This window comes from Bubalus kerabau, chromosome 1, assembly GCF_029407905.1.
Source record: "Bubalus kerabau isolate K-KA32 ecotype Philippines breed swamp buffalo chromosome 1, PCC_UOA_SB_1v2, whole genome shotgun sequence".
Taxonomy (NCBI): Eukaryota; Metazoa; Chordata; class Mammalia; order Artiodactyla; family Bovidae; genus Bubalus; species Bubalus kerabau.
In genome coordinates this window covers 56,276,136-56,291,760 of record NC_073624.1, presented here as the reverse complement: position 1 = coordinate 56,291,760, position 15,625 = coordinate 56,276,136, and the positions used below count along the sequence as shown (strand labels likewise).

The window sequence follows — 15,625 nt, the reverse complement described above, 5'->3', positions numbered from 1 at the left end:
ATCTGCTGCTGTGTTTCCAGAGATGTTGCTTAGAAAATGTTGTTTTGCTATATTCTTCCTTGGAGGTTAAGAAACAGTCTGGCTTGTTAGACATCAAAAAGAAGCGTCCAATTTCTGATCTCCAAAAGACAAAGCTACTGGTGGTCTAAGGAGGACATGAGAGACCTCAAAACTGAAGTCTACTAAACTGTGGGATTATTTTTGGCAAGTGATAATGATAGTTTGTCCAACATAAGTAATGAAGAAGAGAGAAGGCAGCCATAAGCCTGATGTTCCAAAAAATCATGTCTGTATTTGCGTCACTGGAGAAAGTGTGTAAAGAAGCCACACTAATGAAATTATGATGGCAATACTAATAGTTAAACACTACTTTCTTATATCACAAAAACTGTTGGGAGGATTATAGGACTGCCACTATTTACATCTATTTATTATTATGTTAATGAAAACCAAGATACTAAATTCCTTTATAAATCCTGTTGAAATTCTCCTACAGTTTTAGATTAGAAGAGGGAGGGGAAAAAAATAACCCTCTTACTCAATCTAACAGAAATAAATGATTTTCCTTTTTAAAAATAATAATATACATATTTTCAAGTTTTTTCCTCTCAGTTTATGAGCCTGTATCACAATTCAGTTATGAAAGATAGAAAATATGTTATCTCTTATTTAGGTAAACAATAAGGATCTATGGAGTTGATAGGTAGATGGTACTTTTTGTTATTGGAAGGAAGAGGGAGTGAGTAGGAATTGAAAAAATGCTATGGGTTAGAAAAAAGCAGCCAGTCCTCCAATCAGGCTGTGTTTACTTAAATTTTAATTTAGGTAAATGGATTCAACCATTCCTTTGCCTTCTGATTTTCTATAGTGCTGTATTTAAAATATCTATTCCATTATATGCTATATAAGGTATTACATTTAGAATAAAAATTTTAGGTGAAGTAGTCTATATAATAGATAATAAATGTTTACTGAACAAATAACATAAAAACAATTACATGCTCAATTATCTCCTTGTGAAAGCTTTCCATGAAGGGATATAAAATTTATTTAAATAAATCTCTTATCTTAATCACTGTAAAATGGATGATGGCTATCTAAAAAAAAGCAAGCTTCATTTCTAATGACATACAGATTTAGAAAATGCTATGACGCTGATATTAACTCTCATACTGCTGCCACCAAGGATCATTAATTTGAACCTAAAAATGTGGTCAAAAAAGTGGCTCAAAAATTTTGCTAAGCTGCTAAGTCACTTCAGTCGTGTCTGACTCTGTGCGACCCCATAGATGGCAGCCCACCAGGCTCCCCCGTCCCTGGGATTCTCCAGGCAAGAACACTGGAGTGGGTTGCCATTTCCTTCTTTACAAATCTTGACTAGCACTAATACAGTGGTTTCTATGGAGCTAAAGAGTAATTTCTTTTTCAGTGATTATCTCAAGTGATTATTATCCCAGTGAGAAAGTGTTTCTCACTGACTGCCTATCAGATATCTTTAAAGATGTAAGAACAAATCACATGATAAAATGGACAAAAATGACACCAGCCATGATGACCAAGGCCCAGGCAGTTATTATTACTTCATTCATAAAATAAATACGTTAGCAGTTCCATCTATAGCTTTTAGAAATGTGAACTAAAGTTAACCTAAATGCCTATCAAGAAAAACCCTTAAAGAAATTATTTCAAAAACTGAGGGATCTATTATCATGAGATAATAATTCACAATACAGCTGTATTGATTTCCTCATGTGTTGATTTTCCCCCAGGATATTCCTGTAATATGGTAACTATTAGGTGTAATGACCAAAAAAGCACATGGTGTTTTCTTTGTACTCAAGTAATTGTTGACTTCACAGTACTCTGTGGAAGACTCATTTCCCCCCTTCATTATAATGCAATGATAATATCTATAATTTGAAGTCTTGCTTTGTTAGGTCAATTAATGCTATAACTCCATTATAAACGTCAGCTACACTACAATCCCTAATTTCACTCAAGTGATATTTGTTCTCTGAAATATGTATTAATAGCATTTTCTAAATTTAATTATACTTTTGCTTTCTAGCTAGCAATTAAAAACATCAAAAGAACTTCTATAGCAAATCATTTTGGAATTTGTTGCTTAAAAGTATAATAAATTCAGATGGACTCCTGTTCAGTTTTTGAAAACATTATTATATATGCCTATTAAAAAGGACTCAATGAAATACCTGCAAATATGGTAATAAAAGCTATACACATACCAGAATTCTTAGTAGTTAATTATAAGGATATTCTACTGATCAAAATCACAGAATATTTACTTCCGAATAGTCTCATAGTGGTAATGTGTTTGAATTAGTGTTTCAGGAGTCTTTCATTCAATGCTCCTAGTGATGCATTCAAAGAAAGATGACAAAGATGAGGCATTCTATGTGGGTTCAGAACCACAATGAAAGGGACTGAATCAACTGGTCATCAGCACATAGTCTAACCAACCAACTGAATGAAAGTCATTCATGAACTTGGGCTAGAAAAAGAAAAAGAAGAGAGAAGTTAGGATGCTGTCTTCTGAAAAACTTTGGTAAAATATAGGTACATCTGGAATTTTTTTAAAAAACTGCAGTATTAAGATAGATACAAAAGAGGTAGATATCTTCAGGTAAAGGAAAAGATAACTTTCATTTTTTCCCCAATAAAATTCAGTATTTTAAAATCTACTTTATTTCCCTTTAAAACATACAGTTAACACATTAGCATTTTCTCCAAATTATAGCATAATACTTACCAAAAAATTAATTCACAAATGATGTTATCAATTCAAGACAAATTATCTTCTATACTAGGACTGACCACCTCCTTGTGAATGCTTATGCTGAGATCCTTGTTAGAGTGTGGTACTAAAAGTGCCTTCCTGGGACTTTCCTGGTGGTCCAGTGGCTAAGACTCCATTTCCCAGTGCAGTGGGCCTGGGTTTGATCCCTGGTCAGGGAACTAGATCCCACATGTCGCAAATAAAGATCCCATACAGGATGACAAAGACCCAACACAGCCAGTAAATAAACTTTAAAAAAAAAAATGCTTTCCTCAAGTTGATGGTCTCTAAAACCTCTATGACACTTTATCCCACCTGAGGTGAGCCCATTTAGTTATTAAAGCTCATTTGCTTCTCTGGTCTTTACTTTTTCTCCCATTAATTTACATATCTTAGACAACTTCTTTATAGTTAAGGTGAAAATCACAATATTTCTAAAAAGAGTAAGCAACTACTTAATTTACATTACTATTATTTCCTCCTTACCAATCTGTAAAACTTTTATGTGAGGGCCCTTACTTCTGTCATAGGTGGTCAGCAGGAAAAAACACAGATGGGGAAATCAGTTGGGTAACTAAAAAATACCCAAATTACAGTTGGTTTCAGAGTAAAAGAACCATACTACACATTTCAGCAAATATAAAAACTGTCATTCTTAGTAAATCTTCAAAAGCTTCCTTATGAAATTTAATAGTGGTGTACTGTTCTTTCTGTCACAACTTCTATCATAAGAGTTAAGGAGTTATTTAAATTAGTTGGAATGAAAGATATGAAGTCAAAAGATAAAAATATTTTTCTGCTAAATCCCCTGGTCTTTATATTGTTTCCCATTTATATATCACTTAAAAAAATCCCTAAAAAACTTTTTAAAGGAAATTCCTACTAAATTTAAAACTACCTTAAGCTTATCCTCTGCAGCCATGAAATTAAAAGACGCTTACTCCTTGGAAGAAAAGTTATGACCAACCTAGAGAGCATATTGAAAAGCAGAAGGTCTGTTTAGTCAAGGCTATGGTTTTTCCAGTGCTCATGTATGGATGCGAGAGTTGGACTGTGAAGAAAGCTGAGTGCCAAAGAATTGATGCTTTTGAACTGTGGTGTTGGAGAAGACTCTTGAGAGTCCCTTGGACTGCAAGGAGATCCAACCAGTCCATTCTGAAGGAGATCAGCCCTGGGTGTTCTTTGGAAGGAATGATGCTAAAGCTGAAATTCCAGTACTTGGCCACCTCATGAGAAGAGTTGACTCATTGGAAAAGGTTCTGATGCTGGAAGGGATTGGGGGCAGGAGGAGAAGGGGACGCCAGAGGATGAGATGGCTGGATGGCATCACCGACTTGATGGACATGAGTTTGAGTGAACTCCGGGAGATGGTGATGGACAGGGAGGCCTGGCATGCTATGATTCATGGGGTCGCAAAGAGTCGGATACGACTGAGCGACTGAACTGAACTGAACTAAGCTTATTCTCTAAAAATTCTCTCCCCTGTATTAGATTGCTTACTTCTACTTCTTTTTCTTTCTTTTGTGCACTATTATGGTGTTATAATGAATGTAACGCAGATGAAGTAAAGTTTATTGGTGTTTAGCAAAATAAATAAACTGAAACAAGGAATTAAATCTGAAAGAACTGTTTCAGATAAGCTGTCCCACACATTACCTGAATTATTTTACTTATGAGACTGAAGATACAAAATATGATGTGGAGAATAAATTCTTACAGAAATATAATCTTTTCGTATCTACTGTTAAAAAAAAACTGATTTGACAAATTTAGCATCCTAAATTTATTATCTTATCAATTATTTTTAAAAGAGGATTATTTTGTGTTCCCAATTCTCTTATGTGGCACTTATTCCTCCTTTAAAAAGTTTTTATTTACATTAATTCAAATTATCTGATACATTACTAAAAAACAAAGAATTCATACAGCAGCCAAATAACCCTCTACAACTCTACAGGAGACAGGCATCTGTGTAGATCAACTTGTTGGTGTGTGACCATTCATCAAATATGACTTAAGAATTCTAAACCCTCCTGAAGTATACAGTTCAAAACATGTATATATTTCTAGAGATTATAAACACCATAAATAAAAATAGTTATGGTTAAACAACTAGTTCCCATAAACAAATTATTGAAATCAATACTTTCATGGCAACTGAAGGCTACACAAGGATAGCTATAATGAAAAAATATGCAAGCATTAACATTCTGAGCTGTATGGTTATGGGCAAAAGTGGTTATTAGTGAAGATTATATGAGGAACAGATAAGCACCAAGGCAGGTGAATCACCAAATGGATACTGACAACCATTCAACTTAGTAGTCTCTGCCCACTACATGCATTCCCTTCAGTGTTCTAAGGAAAACAAGAAATCAGGAAAACAGATACATAAGGAAAAGCAAGAAATTTCAAACGTGAATTTAGCAATACTGTTGTTTACTGCTCTAACAAAAACATGTAAGAAAAATAAAATAGCAAGGAATAAACATAAGAGCAAATACATCATAAAAGCAAAATTTCTTAACTTTAAATGTGTACATGGCAAGACTGGTTCTGACCTTCCAAACTTTCATCAAGACAACATGGGAAGGATTCAAAAAACAGCCAAAATATTGAAAAATTGTAATCTGGAAAACTGGCATAATTCTTTACATGTGGTTTCCTTAGAGGCTGGTTCACTGACTTTATCTGAGAATAAGTAATTTCAGTAGTGCTTTTTTTTTTCTTTGCCAAATACAATGAAAAGTACCTGTTCTAGGTTTTCTAATTACTCAGGCCATGGCAAAGGATGGGTTGTTACCTCAGGGGCTCTCCATTGGCAGCTAACTGTCACATTAGCTTAGGAAAAATCTTTATCCAATCTTTCTTATGTTTGATGAAAGACAGAATGTAGAGGAAACAGGATGACTGTGGTCACTGAGTTCCATTGTGTATGCTCAGTGCTCAGTTGCGTCCAAATCTTTGCCTATAGACCCCATGGACTATAGTCCATCTGGCTCCTCTGTCCGTGTGATTTCCCAGGCAAGAATACTGGAGTGGGGTGCCATTCCTTCTCCAGGGAATCTTTCTGACCCAGGGATCAAACTGTCTCCTGCAATGGCAGGTGGATTCTTTACCATTGCACCACTAGAAAGCCCTGAGTTCTACTTATGTCAACTCAAAGTAACTACTCATGTGGTTCATCATTCTGCTAAGCTTTGCTTCTTTCAAATGGAAAGAAAGTTATAGTCAAATGGAAATGAAACTGGTAAGGAAAAATATTTTCCCTTTTCCATTTTCAAAGTTGGCTAAATTACACAATTAAACAGACAGATATGTTCACTTTTATCTTTTCTTTATCTACATTCATATGTGTGGGTAATCAGTCACTGTCCATGCCAGCTTTTACCTTCAATGAACAGTGTGATACTAAAACACCAGAGAAAACTGTCTGCCCCTAAACCTTTATGTAATGAAAAAATGTTGACCTTGATACTGATCAGTAAACTTTAGCTATTATAAAGGAAACAAAACACATATTAAAATACCTACAGAATTAGAAATTTTTTTAAAGTGACATAGAGTTGTTAAAACTACATCTGCAATAATGCTTTCCATACCTTTGACTACATATGAACCAGCAGCTTCTCCTTTTGACTATATTGTTAATCAGTGATGAGAAACCTATCCTGGAACTCTCTACACCATGGGAAGTCACATGGAGGTCATATCACAAACGAGGTTTTAAAGCCCTGAGCCACTCTTAAAAACCTATGCCTTACCTAAAAAGCATTCTACTTTATGCTTGATTAGTTTCCCCAGGTCCAAGGTGTATAATTTCTTGATGTACATTTTAAGAATCAGTTGGAGATGCTTTCCTTAGGTAATGGAAGTCACATTTCCCCAGGCCAACATCCAGGCTGGCAACAGATGCATCAGAACCACCAGAACCAAGGAGATTATTCAATTCACATTTAAAGCCAGCCAAAGAAAACAGAGGTTAAAAAAAAAACAAAACTAAGTGTCCGAAGAGACTGTTTTGGCAAATATGGTTTCAAAAAATACAAGTCATTAGCTTCTTAATGTGGAAGTCGGATTTTCCCAATGAACAATTTATTACTGGCAAAGTATTCACCAAGCTCTGCCAGTAAAAAAAGGGGGGAATTGTTGGAAAAGTGATCTAGGCACACAATTCCAGTTAAGTTATAAATGCAATATGTAATTCAGTAAAGACTTGTGCTGCACTATTATGACAACAAACGTTAAATCAGAATCAATTATGTGCCACATTTGGAACACAACAATATTACTCACTGAAAAATCTTGTGCAAAACTTCCTTTAAAAGGAAAAAAAAATCAGAAAAAGCCAGCAGGTGTTCCAGGAACATTCTTTAATAATGAGATCCAATTTGGAGATCAATTAATGGGTCAAAAATTTAGAAAGAACTTTAGATATCGTTTTATGAATGAAGGGACTGAGATCTTAAGAGGCAATATGGTCAGAATATGGTCACGTGGGATTGCGTGACAAAGCTAAGAAAGTATAGCGTGATGCATCCGGAAGTACAGCGTAAAGGTCTGGGTGTCCTCGGAGGCACCTGAAAGGTCTCAGAGGTAACTGGTTCCTGGAACTGCAGTCATTCTTGTATCTCACAGAAGGCAGTAATCCAGGGGTGAAAGAAAAAACAAATGAGACTAAAAAGCAAGGTACCGTTTATTTCCCTGTGCATTGGTACTTGTGATTTTTGAAAGACTCTGTTGGCTTCTGTTTAAAGCAGTTTATATTAATTAAGTAGTTTTAATTACCTCATCTCTAAAGTGAATTTACAGGGACATGACAAGAGAAGCAAGGCCAATATTAATATAAAAGCAGCACACTCCAGGAGACATCTAGGACACGGGAAGAGGAAGTTTTCAGGGTAGCTTACAAAGAAAGCCAGAAAAGACTGTAGTCCATCCTGATACCCAGAAAGCCTGATTTTTTTTTTTTTTTAAGTTTGTGTTTGTAAGTTACAGGATTTTCTGTGTCTTCCAAGTGATCACTACATTGGAAGTCAGCAAATTCAAACTTCTATACAAATGGAAAAGCTTAAAGAGCTTGAGAAACACACTCACTGTCTTCTGAGAGAGAATGGCATGGTTCTAAATAATAATTCAGGAAGGAAGGAAAAGCAAAGATTACAAGAGGGTTGAGGGCCTAGTAAGCATTAAGATTTTGGAAAAAGATGAGAAACAGTATATGTGGGATTACAGGTATAAGACACTGCTTCTGTACAATGGAGATACAACAATCTCTTCAACAAGTGGTGCTGGGAAAACTGGTCAACCACTTGTAAAAGAATGAAATGAGAACACTTTCTAACACCATACACAAAAATAAACTCAAAATGGATTAAAGATCTAAACCTAAGACCAGAAAGTATAAAACTCCTTGAGGACAACATAGGCAAGACACCCTCCGACATAAATCACAGCAGGATTCTCTATGACCCACCTCCCAGAGTAATGGAAATAAAAGCAAAAATAAACAAATGGGACCTAATTAAACTTAAAAGCTTTTGCACAACGAAGGAAACGATAAGCAAGGTGTAAAGACAGTCTTCAGAATGGGAGAAAATAATAGCAAACGAAGCAACTGACAAAGAATTAATCTCAAAATTATACAAGCAGCTCATGCAGCTCAATTCCAGAAAAATAAACAACCCAATCAAAAAATGGGCCAAAGAACTAAACAGACATTTCTCCAAAGAAGACATAGAGATGGTTAACAAACACATGACAAGACGCTCAACATCACTCATTATCAGAGAAATGCAAACCAAAACCACAGTGAGCTATCATCTCACTCTGGTCAGAATGGCTGCGATCAAAAAGGCTACAAGCAATAAATGCTGGAGAGGGTGCAGAGAAAAGGGAACCCTCTTACACTGTTGGTGGGAATGCAAACTAGAACAGCCAGTATGAAGAACAGTGGGGAGATTCCTTAAAAAACTGGAAATAGAACTGCCATACAACCCAGCAATCCCACTGCTGGGCATACACACCGAGGAAACCAGAATTTAAAGAGACGTGTACCCCAATGTTCATCACAGCATTGTTTACAATAGCCAGGACATGGAAGCAACCTAGATGTCCATCAGCAGATGAATGGATAAGAAAGCTGTGGTACATATACACAATGGAGTATTACTCAACTATTAAAAAGAATGCATTTGAATCAGTTCTAATGAGGTGGATGAAACTGGAGCCTGTTATATAGAGTGAAGTAAGTCAGAAAGAAAAACACCAATACAGTATATACTAACGCATATATATGGAATTTAGAAAGACGGTAACAACAACCCTGTATGCGAGACAGCAAAAGAGACACAGATGTATAGAACAGTCTTTTGGACTCTGTGGGAGAGGGAGGTAGGGGATGATTTGAGAGAATGGCATTAAAACATGTTTAATATCATATAAGAAACGAATCGCCAGTCCAGGTTCGATGCAGGATACAGGAAGCTTGGGGCTGGTGCACTGGGATGACCCAAAGGGATGGTATGGGGAGGGAGGAGGGAGGGGGTTCAGGATGAGGAACATGTGTACACCCATGGCAGATGCATGTTGATGTATGGCAAAACCAATACAATATTGTAAAGTAAAGAAAATTAAAAAAAAAAAAATAAAAACACCAATACAGTATACTAACACATATATATGGAATTTAGAAAGATGGTGACGATAACCCTATATGCGAGACAGCAAAAGAGACACAGATGTAAAGAACAGACTGTTGGACTCTGGGAGAAGGCAAGGGTGGGATGATTTGAGAGAATAGCATTGAAACATGTATATTACCACATGTGAAATAGATCGCCAGTCCAGGTTCGATACATGAGACAGGGCACTCAGGGCTGGTGCACTGGGATGACCCTGAGGGATGGGATGAGGGTGGATATGGGAGGGAGGTTTAGGATGGGGGACACATGTATACCCATGGCTGATTCATGTGAATGTATGGCAAAAACCACTACAATATTGTAAAGTAATTAGCCTCCAATTAAAATAAATTAATTTACAAAAAAATGACACTGCTTATGGAGCAGCAACTAAAATTTTAAATGACAAAAATATAAAGACAATTAAAAACGAAAGAAATCATATTACTGCCCTCAAATTAAGTGTCCTGCGGCACTGTTAACTCCCTTTTGAGTACAGAATGGTTATTTTGGGGATCTGAGGCGTAGATTTATTTTTACTGTTGGTATATACAGATTTCTTTCAGAAAGACAGGTTTTCTGCAGACCATGCTCTCTTTCCTTTTTTTGATACAAACAATTCCTTAAATTCCAGAATGCAGGCTTCTAAAATTCAGCTTTGATAACATGTAGTAATGTGTATGGTGAGTGACAAACTACTTAAGATCATAACAACAAGACAAAGTAAAACTCGTTTGATGAATTATGCTGATATGGTCTTTATGTTAATAACTAAATTTTTATTAAGTGGGTAAGCAAGAAAATCTTACTCTCAGAAGTTGAGGAAAAAATGGGCATTTTAATGAAAATCCACAATGTTCTTGGGAAAGTGAAACATTTTCTAGTATTGATAAGATAATTTCTAATAAAGCTACCCTCTAGAATTAGCTGGGGTTAAGCTCTTACATCAAATTTATTTTTCTTTCTTATATTCATTGCTCTCAGTCACTGTCAAGGAACTGAATCATCTTGGAAGAATAAACAACTGTTTAGAATAGGAAGGTAATTTACTATCCTGGAGTACAGAGATACAAAGCTATCTAGATTATTCCCATGCTAATGACAGAAACTGAAGGATTCAAAGCCACAGATTGCAAAGGGTGTCTAATGACTCTTCTCCACTTGTGTGAGGTATTTTCTAAAGGAGGGTGGTATTGTACTTTAAAGCTATAGTTTTGTAAAGACAATGATAAAGGAAACACAACTAGCTATGCACATGTCGCTGAATCATATTTTAGGGATGACTTATGACACTAGAATGATTATACTCCTGGAAAAGTGTTAAATAATTTAGAAGAACCAAAATTATGCTTAGCAAGACCCACAGGTATGATCAAGGGGCTTTAAACTGAAATCAAAGGATAAGAAAATTCCTCAACTACAACTCTGAGACTACGAACAATAACAACATCATAGGAGAGAAAAATAAAGTAGAAGAACTATGAAGTTAAGAGATATAAACAAATAGAAAACAAATCCAACCACCTAAAAAGAAGTGTGTGTGTGTGTATTTGTACATAGCAAACTTGAAATTTCAAATAAGTGAATTTTAGGGACTAACATTAGTGGGAAGGAATTCATGAGTGGCAACTGACATTTGAAAGGAGTATGTTACAATGTTATATAATGGAAGGCAGAAGATACCTTTAAACCAATTCATATAAACTACTTGGAGATTCCTGAACATGGGATAAAGGAATCATCAAGCTAAGTTAAAAAAAGGTAAAGGCTGTATTACCAGAGGGGACGTACTTTTTGGTCACCTGATCAGATGGAGGATTTAGGTCAAGTTTTCCTGAAACAGGCTGCAAACAAACACAAGGATGAGATACAACCATGATGGGCGGGTGACATTAGCTCTTTATATGTACTGGCAGCTTTAATTTCATTCAGATCAGAGCATCTGACAGACTCCTAAGTTACCCTGTTGAAAACTGCATCCTTCAACAGAGGAAGCAATGAGGGGAACTGATTCAATGATTTCATACTTAAGTTTAAACAAAAAGCCAGAACTAAATGATGATGCAGAAGTGACAAGAAATCTAGAGTGACCATGCCAATGAAAGACAATTCTGGGCTCTGTCAAACAAGTTGCTACATCTGCAACTGGATATTTTGAAGGTCACTCATGATATTCTTAGGAGACAGGAAAAATAGTGGATTTATAGATAGCTTAGTAACTGTCATCTGAAGAGTAATGACAGGCAGGTTCACATCAACCTTGAGGGTCTATTTTTGATTTGGGTCTATAAAATATTTTAAATCAATAACTTGAAAAAATAGGACATTTATACACTTCCAGGGGATACAAATTGGGAAAGAGTTAATATGCAGGATAAAATAGTACATTCCACAAATACTGGGACTTCCCTGGTGGTCCAGTGGTTAAGACTCCACACTTTCACTTCAGGAGGTGGTGGCTTGATCCCTGACTAGGGTAGTATGATCCCACATATTTGGGGATCTCAGTGTGGTCACTGAGTGTGAGCTCAGTTTGGCCACTCAGTGTGGTCAAACAAAACTGAGTCAGCTCAGTTTGGCCACTCAGTGTGGTCAAACAAAAACAAAAAAGAACAACAACAAAAAAACAGATGTTGATTGAGCAACCTTATAGGCAAGGTGTTAAAGTGAATATAAAGATTGGCCAAGGCATAGGTCTTTTGCTCATGATTTTCTTTTCAACACAGTAGATAAAAATATTTTTAAATTATCAAGGAACAAGATATGAAGTAATAAAAAAAATACAGATAAAGCGGTTGAACAGATAAATGAAGGGAGACATCATCACCTCTGGCTTTGTATGTCAGTGGGTTCAGGATCCAAGGTAATGTAGTTAAAGTGTTCATAGGAACGTGTCAGATGAGTAGAATCTGGACAGGTAGTGATCAAGAGGAGGATCGAGATTCAGAGGTGGAAAAGCATGGAGCTTATATTGAGAAAGTTTTGTGGTTTTGTCTGAAGAATGAAATGTAGGACAGGGAGCAATAGGATACAAAAGTTGGGTAATAAGGTTCTGGGATACAGGTTGGCACAATGAACTAAAAACAATAAAATTAAATTTAACTTGGATGAACTTATAATTTCAAAGCAAAGATGCTGGTCCCTGTTTTCTTCTTGAAAATTATTACCCCCAAATACTAAGGCAAAAAAGAAATAACATGAACTCCAATTTTAATGACTAAGAGGCATCCATGAACCACAATAAATGGAAATTAAAAGCAGATAAAAGAATGATGACTTAGCAGAGCAAAGGAAGGCCAAGTCCATGTGCCTAAAGAGGAGGATACCACAAAGAAGCAGCACTTCCAGAACCCTGGAAATGTTTAGGAATTAGAAACACCCGTACCAAAGGCAGAAGGAGGCAGAGGACCAAAATCAAGAATGTTGGGTTAAAAACAGCAAAAACACTGAGGCAGAAGAAATTAAACTCCTGCTCATGGCCACACCAAACAAAAAGGATGGGCTTGAGCTAAGAGCCAGGTACCACTATAGAATAAGATAGTTCAAAAAACTATAATTTTAAAAAATAGTTTAAGAAATAAGGAAATAGTTTAAAAAATAAGAAAAACAACAATTTATTGCTTCTTAAATGTTTTTAGATAAAAATTACTTGAATGATGTTATAAAACAGTGTAAAATATTTGTAAACAGTTCTTAATCAGAAGAGCATTTTCCAAAACACATATGCTCTGGCTCCAAGTCTCAACTACAGAGATTCTCGTTTAATGGGTGGGAACTAGCAACCTGTATCCAGAAAGTTTCTTACTCTGAAGACCACTGAGCTAGTGTAAAAAAGTAATCTATCACCAAAACCTATCAAAGGTTAAAGTGGCATTTCATTTTCATTCATAGGTATATCCTATGTGCCTGATATGGTTCTAGGATCTGGGAATACCAAAGTAAACGAAAAATCCCCCACCCTTGTGGAGTTTATATTCTAGAAGCAGGAGAGACACCAATAATGTATGTAAAATATGTAGTATTTTGCACATAACTGAATGGTCATATGAATAAAAATACAGTTGGGAAGGAGTCAAGGGAGTGGGACCAGAAAGAAGGTAATATTTCTGCAAATATTTGAAGTAAGAAAAGGAAAAAATAATAAAATATTTGTGAAAAGTGTTTCAGGGAGAGAGAACAGATGCAAAGGCCCTGAGTTAGGCAACTATCCATTGATTTATTTAAGATACACCAAGGAGGCCCATAGAGCTGGAGCACAGTGAGTGAAGATAACAGATTAAAAAAGTAATAAGGGAGCTGAATTGTACAGGATCTCACAGGCCTGTGAAGGACTTTGGCTGTTATTCCTAGTGAGATGATAAGCTATATGATTAGAAGAATGAATATGTAAAGAATCCATTTACAGATATACATACAAACATATGATATATGAGCTTCTGAAAAGCAATGAAACTTGTCTAAGTAATTAATAACAAAAATAAAAATGTTAAGTGGTGTCTGGAAACCTTAGCTGGCTAAATAAATCTAGACAATACTTAATATGGTACTTTAGAACTAATAAATATTTGTGGAATAAATGGACAATGAATTTACACTGAAAAAGGAGATTGAGAGTTTTTCAAATTCTTGTAAAATTTGAGGCAATGTATTAAGAATATAACAGTTACCCTAAAATGGGGTCTTTTATTAAATATTTCATGGTAGTCTTACAGATACAACGTAGATTTTACTATTTCCTAATTATATCAGTTAGGCAAGAAGAGACTAAATAAAAAGCCTTTCACAGTTACTCTAAAACTTTTGAGTTTTCTTTTGTTTGAAACAGTCAAAGACATAGTTTTTAACAGTTCATATTTTAAGCTTAGCTTAAGCTTTCATCGGTTCTAGTTTTAAAAATTCATTCATCATGATTCACACTCAAACTAGCGCCATTTTATCTTTATTAGTTTAAAAAATTTATATATTTTCACTCCAAAGTCTGTTTTTTTCTCCCCAAAGCCTAAAACCCAGAGTTTTGACTGCCAATGAAGAATTCTGAAAGTGAGAAAGCCATTTCTTCTGATACTTAGAAAAAGCGACTGTACTTTCTTCTCTCCATTGTCACCACTGTAGCTTCTAAATAAGCCAATCTACTCTTTTTGGTTGTCAGATAGTCTTTGTTTTTAAATTATTTTGGTGATAATGCCAAGGTGAGCAAAACTGTTCTTATTTAATGTTAGTATACTTCTTGTGCCTGATAACAAAATTTTACAAAAGCATTAAATTTTTTGATCAACTGAAAAAGGACAGTTAGCTCCTTCCACTACTGTAATAGGACTTTCTACAGGAATGAAAAGCAACTAACTTCTGCAGTTACAAAACAACAAATATTGTGTTATATTTTTTTGCATCATACCATGTAATGATGATTTCTTAGAAAAATTACCCATTCTCAAGTCATAATAGTAAAAGCATTACTTTATACGGCCAGGTAACTTATGCTCTTTTCTGTGAACCAAACTATTGATAGGTGAAATTCAGAATAAAAATACACAAAAAACCCATGTGTTAGAATATAGGAAATTAAGCTAAAGTCATACGATGTACTAAGTGAATAATTCACTTTCATTCTTCTATCTGATACATCCAAGATTTGCAAAGATTATGAAAGGCAAAAAGTTTATATAAATCTATATCAAACTATACTAATTTTGAAGTGTGAGATCAGTTTTCATTAGAAAGATTTGACTTTTGCTTACTCTTTATCAGGGCATTCATTAAACATAGGAAAGAAGTAAGAGGATAGAAAACTTGGTCACTTGGTTTAGCAGTTTTCTCAGACTGAAAAAATAACAATGAAACCTCCAGGGTTAAGAATTTCAAAGGAGGCTGCAAGACAGAGAAGATAGACCAAATCAGCTTACCACTTGAACCATTTTGAGATATCTGGCATATCTTGGATCCTTGGCTACAGTTAAGATATTTTCTGGTGTTACTTCACTTTCCTGTGGTCCAGAGTCTTGTAAACTGTTCTGCTGTAGAGAGCATGGTGTATAAATCTTTAGACAATTCACAAAAGGGGTCCATCATGTTACTTAAAAGGGATGTTTCTTTTTATTATTCTAAAGCAAACAATATCAGAAAAAATCCTATTTCTAAATTTAAA

The 15,625-nt window shown here is 35.3% G+C and overlaps 1 protein-coding gene across 5 annotated transcripts in view; it reads right to left on the bottom strand.

Moving 5' to 3' along the window:
• WASHC3 (WASH complex subunit 3) overlaps positions 1 to 15,625 on the bottom strand; it is a 57,567-nt gene that overhangs the window by 29,842 nt on the left and 12,100 nt on the right. For 3 of the 5 annotated variants that reach the window (XM_055575403.1, XM_055575420.1, XM_055575412.1), the window contains exon 5: positions 15,384 to 15,494. The exons of the other annotated variants lie outside the window; for them this stretch is intronic. In XM_055575403.1, coding sequence (XP_055431378.1) covers positions 15,384 to 15,494 — 111 coding nt within the window. The remainder of the gene's footprint in view (positions 1 to 15,383; positions 15,495 to 15,625) is intronic. 5 annotated transcript variants of the gene reach the window in all.